This window comes from Caloenas nicobarica, chromosome 11 (assembly GCF_036013445.1).
Source record: "Caloenas nicobarica isolate bCalNic1 chromosome 11, bCalNic1.hap1, whole genome shotgun sequence".
NCBI classification, from domain to species: domain Eukaryota; kingdom Metazoa; phylum Chordata; class Aves; order Columbiformes; family Columbidae; genus Caloenas; species Caloenas nicobarica.
Genome location: NC_088255.1, coordinates 1,100,690 through 1,107,193, shown reverse-complemented (window position 1 = coordinate 1,107,193; position 6,504 = coordinate 1,100,690). Strand labels below are relative to the sequence as shown.

At 40.1% G+C, this 6,504-nt stretch overlaps 1 protein-coding gene across 1 annotated transcript; it reads left to right on the top strand.

Annotated features, from left to right (window-relative positions):
* Positions 1-3,451: 3,451 nt before the first annotated feature.
* Positions 3,452-4,036, top strand: GP9 (glycoprotein IX platelet). The gene has a single exon (XM_065642921.1). It carries the CDS (start codon positions 3,452-3,454, stop codon positions 4,034-4,036), a length of 585 nt encoding a protein of 194 aa, XP_065498993.1.
* Positions 4,037-6,504: the final 2,468 nt, after the last annotated feature.

Here is a 6,504-nt window from a genome sequence, read left to right as displayed (position 1 = left end):
ATTTTTGTTTTACACTACTCTGCAATTCAGTTCTAACCTCCAAACCAAACCAGGACATTACACATAAATTATATTCCACAAAATATCCCAAGAACCAAAGCAGGAATTGATCCATACACACGTACCCTTCCTCACAGCCCCGGATTCCTGCCTGGCTCCACATGGCAGGGTGCAGGGTACAGCCTCTTCACCTAACACAGGGTCTCCAAGCCCCTGACCCCTACAGAAACCTTCCTTTCACTTGTTGGCTTCATCTTCCTTGAACATGTGCGACCAGAATTAAATACTGTACTTCATAGAATCATAGAGTCATTTTGGTTGGAAAAGACCTTTAAGATCATCGAGTCCAACCGTTAACCCAACACTATCAAGTCTATCTTGAAACTATGTCCCTAAGAATCTCATCTACACATCTTTTAAACCCCTTCAGGGATGGTGACTTTTCGTCAGTATTTCAACATAATGGCATTAACATTTCTCTATCCCCTAGTGATCTAATCTGACTAACAGAAGTTATTTTGATGCTACGGTGTGTTTTTACAAACTGTACTTAATCAGCAGCAAAGCAGATATCAACCACACCTGCCTGGGACTGAAACAGAACAACTCTATTTCATTTCTACCTTCAGCTGCCTTGGATCTTTCTTGGGCTTGCATGTGTCAGCAGCTGAAGCTCACATTAACTTCTATACCTGTAGATTATCACAGCTAAGGAAGAAAACCCACTAGATTCCAGACTAGTCATTTTAGGTTTTCCAGACATTGTCAGTTTTAATAGGAAAAACATATTAGCAATTAAAAAAAAAATTCAAAAGCATTTCCTCTTGTCTACAGAAAATACAAAAATGCCCCAAGCACTATATGCAGTGACACATGTCAACCATATATAGCATATATATATATCATATATATAGCATATCGTTCCAACAGGAACAGTTTTCTATTCTGCAAAGGAAAAGCGCATCTACTTGACCACATTTCCTCCCTGACTTTTCAAAAATCCAGCACCAGTTGCTGTCTGTGCTGCAACACTTCACCGGGCAGGGAAAGGAATCGAGAGCCAAGAAATACGGGTAAGTGCCAGTCAGACATCCCACCAGCTCTCCCTTCCTGCATTTTGGCCATGGTTCTTATTTTTATTTCATTTGGAATTTCTCGCTGTTCATACATTAAATCAGAAGAGATTGTCTTTTCTATAGATATTGCTTAACTTTTTTTAGTCAGATGACATAGTCTGTCCTTTTAAGATGTCTACTTTGGAAAAAGCAGCTCTAGTAGGTTTCTTTTAAAAATGAGTATCTAAATTCAGATCAAAGATATTTAGACTAGTTGCTTGCTAACAAAGACATAGGAGATTGTTTAGATTAATATTTCAGTTTCTTTGTGATGAAGTTTATAATTTTATGTAGCATTAGTACAATTTAAAACATAGGAATCTAACGCTGTCTAACTTTACTTTGAGAAGCTAATCACATAATCCTTGCAAGTAAACTGAAGTAAACTCATTTAAAACAAAATAAAACTTCCTAGAGGGAAAAAAAAAAGTTTTTAAGAGGAAACCTTTTTTTTTTTTTTAGTTCTACACCTGAAAACATTATTTTGAAGACTCTTTTTTCCAAATTCCATTCTATGTTAGTATAATTTAAGGTTCTTATCGCCTTAGTATGTAAAAACCTCTTTCCCTCTGTGTTTGTTGCTGTTAATAGGTCTGCTCTAGTTGCTTGCTATTTCTCAGGCTTTGTCCAGTCCAATTTTAAAATCATACTCAATGTGCTTCTAATGCTTGCCTGCAAACAAAGTTATACAAATGCTTCCACCTTCTTCAGTTTAAAGAAGAATTTTCTTTAAGTGCATAGTGTATAAAACCCCAACACTTTTTACAGTATCTGCCATTCTCCAAGTAGTGTCCAAGGCAATATACGGTCAGATATTTTTGCTTCAATACTTACTTATTGCAAATGAAAGGGGTGGGGGGGAGGAAGAAAAATAACAAGAAAATACATTTTGCTTATGGGATGTATTAAAACAATAAAGGCAGTTTCAAGACTGGAAATTCCCCAACCTGGACGAGGGATTTTGTATTTCAAATTCCAGCCTGGTCCCAAGGTTAGCTTTGTGGTTTTAAATGCAGCAAAGCAGTAGGAAATATAGGAAGGTTTAGAGGTTTTGAACTGCCAAATAGAAGAGACTTAGATGGAAGGCTAGTGGGATGTACTCTACAAAGTGGGAAGGACACAGCAGAAGGGATAATTACCTGCTAGCCCAAAGCACTGGAAAACAAGCAGTACCAGATACGTAAAATTTTCAATTCTCTATTCATCCAAATCTTAAACTGTATGTTCTCAGAGATGCATGAAGCTACAAGGCAGCAAAAAAGAACTTTTTGCCACATAAAGATACATCCTTCCTGGTTAGAGTCTTCATACTCTATGAAAGAAGATTTTTAACATTTAAAATTATTCAAGCTCTTAAGCTCAATTTTGAAAACTGACTTCATCACACAATTTTAACACTAGACCTTCGAAAATTAGATAATTAGAACCAACCTCATTTTTACTATCATCTCCTAGTGACATTCTGTTCCAGAACTTTGAACAATAATGCACCCTGTTTCCGCAAAAATAAGACCTACCCCGAACATAAGCTGTAGCATGATTTTTCAGGATTTTTGAGGATGCTTGAAATATAAGCCCTGCTCCAAAAATAAGCCCTAGTTACAGTTCATTTTAAAAAGTCAATTTAAATAGTGTCCAGGCAGCTATACGTGTAAAAAAGTAAAATTAATTGGCAATAGAATGCAGCAGGACAGACAGACCCTTCACCAAGAAAAGCAGAGACCTGACAGAGAACTGCCAGTTGTGTTGCCAGTGCACTACGAGCAGGAGACGTGGACAAGACGAGCACGTTTAAGGGAAGCACTATTGCTGGACATGAGAAATTGGGGCAAATGGTTCTAAAGGAAATAGAGCCACAGGAAATTCACAATGGAATTCAGTGTTTGGAGAGTTATGATGATGTTCCAGAATGTGGTGACATGACTATATTTGAATAAATGTTGATTTTTTTGTTCAAGAATAAATGTAGACTGCTGTTCATGGAAAAATAAGACATCCCCTTAAAATAAGCCCTAACGCATCTTTTGGAGCAAAAACTAATATAAGACCCTGTCTTACTTTGGGGGAAACAGGGTATGTTGTACAATTACAAAGGAAAAGCAATGAACTAGAGACAAATTATCTCACTGTGGTCCCTCCCAGTTGCATTTATGCTACATAACGTCAGGAAGAATGGCTATGTGGGAAATACAGAAAACTAAAGATCTCCTTCCAAAAACCAAAACCTCATGAGTAATCCTGAGAAAGAAATAGCTGTCTTGTAATTCTGCATTTAGCAACATGCTAATGAATCATACTTATTAGGTTATTGTTCTTATTCTGTGGGTAGCCGAAGCATGAACAAGACAGAGTTGGTCACCGTTGCAGGATTTGCTGTGTTGTTGCTGTTGCAGCTGAGTCACGCTGAAGTCTGTCCTCCCTCCTGCCGCTGTCAGTCCCTGGGAGAAGCAAAGGGTCTGCACATCGACTGCAGCTCGCGGCAGCTGCGGGAAGTGCCGGCCTTGCCGCTCCATACCAGGCGGCTTTATCTGCACAACAACAGCCTGAGCTGGGTTCCTCCCGGCGCTCTGGACGGCCTGCACGGCCTGGAGGAGGTGAGGATGTCTGACAACCCTTGGAACTGTGACTGTCACATTCTGTATCTGAAACTCTGGTTAGAAGACATCTCCGCAGCCTCTCTTGCAAACGTCAGGTGTGCGAGCCCAGCTCCGCTGAGGATGAAGCCCCTGAGGCAGCTGACTGGGAATGAGCTGGGGATTTGTAAGAGGTTTCTCCCAATTAAGTGTCTTGACTTCTTCTGGCGAGACCTCATTTTAATTGCTGGAGTAATAATTACACTTATTTTAGTAGCATGGGCTCTGAAATTCTCGAAAAAGCTGGTCTGCCAGATAAACCTAAGGCAATACGACTCCAGGCGCTGACTCCTGGGGAAGCATGCCTCCAAAAACAACCACAAGACACAATGACCTGTTTGCTACCACTGGATGGACCAGAAACATCAAACTGTTCTACCACAAAAAAGCATGTGCACTGACAACACTAGTTCTAATGGTGAGCATGCTAGAAATAGATCCCAGGGCTCAAAATCTGGGTCCTCAGATAGGCAAGCTTGATTTAATTTCCTTTCAAAAATAAGCTTTGCAATGTATTGACAAGCAAGTTTCATTCTGCTGCCGTCTACTCATATGAAAAGCAGTTTCTAAATTTTTAAAAAAATATTTAACTTAGCATTTTTCCACTGAATTCTCAGCTCTTATAGCAAGAAGATTTACATCACCAAATCCTACACTTCTTACTGTATGGAGATGAACACCAATTGCAGTGTTTTAGCAATTCTTTTCTCAGTTGAACACTGTGTGAGTTTGCAACTTGTTACTCCCTCACAGTGTCCCAATGGTGCTGGTAGGATCATTCTTGTATGCAAACAAATTCAATCATCTCTTCCTCAGGTTCGGGAGTTTCCTGCCAGCAAAACCGCTGTGATTATATAGGCCAGCCACTGAATGTATCCCTTATTGAATATGTTTAAAGATGGACTGTAATAAGAATATAACCAGTAAAAATAATTTTAAATATTGTTGAATTTCCTGGAGAGTGAACAATAAAAAAACATTCTATGTGAAACTGAAATAATGGATGCTTATTGAACATTCATACTCAGCCAAGTTTGATGTCTTTTACAATTCTACATATTTGTGGTTAAAATCCTACGACATTTCCAGAGCTTGTCTTTAACTGCTGACATCTGATACAATGGATTTTATGCAACAGCTCTGAAGAGGATGTACTCTCTTCTCTTCTTGTGCCCCCCACCCTCATAGAAAAGTTGTGGTGACTCGAGTCCATTGTTTTCTCCATAACCTGATCATTCACAGGACTCCAGGAACAGCAACGCACGCTGTGATCCTGGCTGCTCTGGTGATGTGAGGCTGCTTAGATGGGAGATCTCTGAAGGTCTTTGAAAATTAATCCTACTGTTGGCAGTTCAAATTAAGCTACGTTTTGCAAATGCTCCTCCTAGCCCCAGCCCTGAGTTAGGTATGAGAGGTTACCTGCTGGGATGCTACAGACAGCTTGGGTCTCTACCTAGCAGCTTGTCACAGAAGCGAGATTCCTTGTTCAAACACGGAATAGCCCTAGCGAAGCTGGTGGTTCCGTCGCTTTGCAATTACCATGTGCTATCACCTCTACAAGATGAGACAATGCTCGTTGCAATGTTAGTCTGCAAACGATACAGTGGGGAACAAGAAGAGGGGAGTCACAAACTCAAAAAGCAGTGGAGCACCAAACAATCAAAAGCAAGATCACACATCTAGAAACAAAAGATGGGTTGAGGACTCAATTTAGACAAGGCAAAGAATCCATTAATAACGACCTCCCATGGATGACATTGCGGAAAAGGGCTAATGCGATCTTTTTAAAACCGGGAATATCATTTAGGGATAGAAAGATTTATTTACTTCCATTTTTAGATAAGCTACGATAATTCAGTATCAATGTCTACAAATCAAAAAGAATCAGCTGCAGAAGAATCAGAAAAACAACTGTAATGCAAATAAAGGATTGGAAAATATATCTTAAAAGGAGCTTAATCAACTTCATTTAATAAACAGGAATTTAAGGAATGACAAGATCACAGCTTGTATGAATCAAGATGAAGAAAGATTTGTTAATGAAGGGCTGTGAGTAGAAATCGGACTAGAAACAGGGCTCAAAATCTATCAGTGAAAATAACTAAACACTGAAACAGCTCATCCCATGTCATGGTGAATCCTATAGCTTAACCAACACTGGGCATTTTTTCAAATTGGTAGGTGCTACCTGAAATGTGAACTATTTTAACAGAATTGCACGTGACACCTAATACATTACAGCTATTCTTATTGCTTGGGTCACCTGCCAAACTGATGGTGGGACGGGCCGTGAAAATGGAGAGCCCAAGGGCAGCACATCCCCAGCAAGCACCGGCAGCACCTGGGGTGCAGGCGCAGCCGCCTCCACCGCTCCACACAGCAGATATTCCCCTCTGCCTTCTCCAGCCGCGTGTCACGCTCTGCACCGCGAGCACTCCGAGTGCAGCACAGAATTGGCTTTTTATGAAGAGCTGCATCTCTGCTGCAGGAACCCAACCGCATAACCTAGAAACAGCGTGGCGTTGTAAGGTTGTGTTACCCTCCAGTGCAGACCAGAGGAAAATTGTGTCTTCAGATTTATGTGCACATTGCCATCAGGTGAGCACAAACATTCAGAATTTCTCTGGCCTTATTGAATGTTATTCTACATAAATAACCTCTGCAGGAGAGAATTTCAAAGAAATACACAGGAACATAGTGGTGTAGGCAGTTAGATAATTTTAGAATATTTTCTCTGTGCTGAGTTATTCAATTTT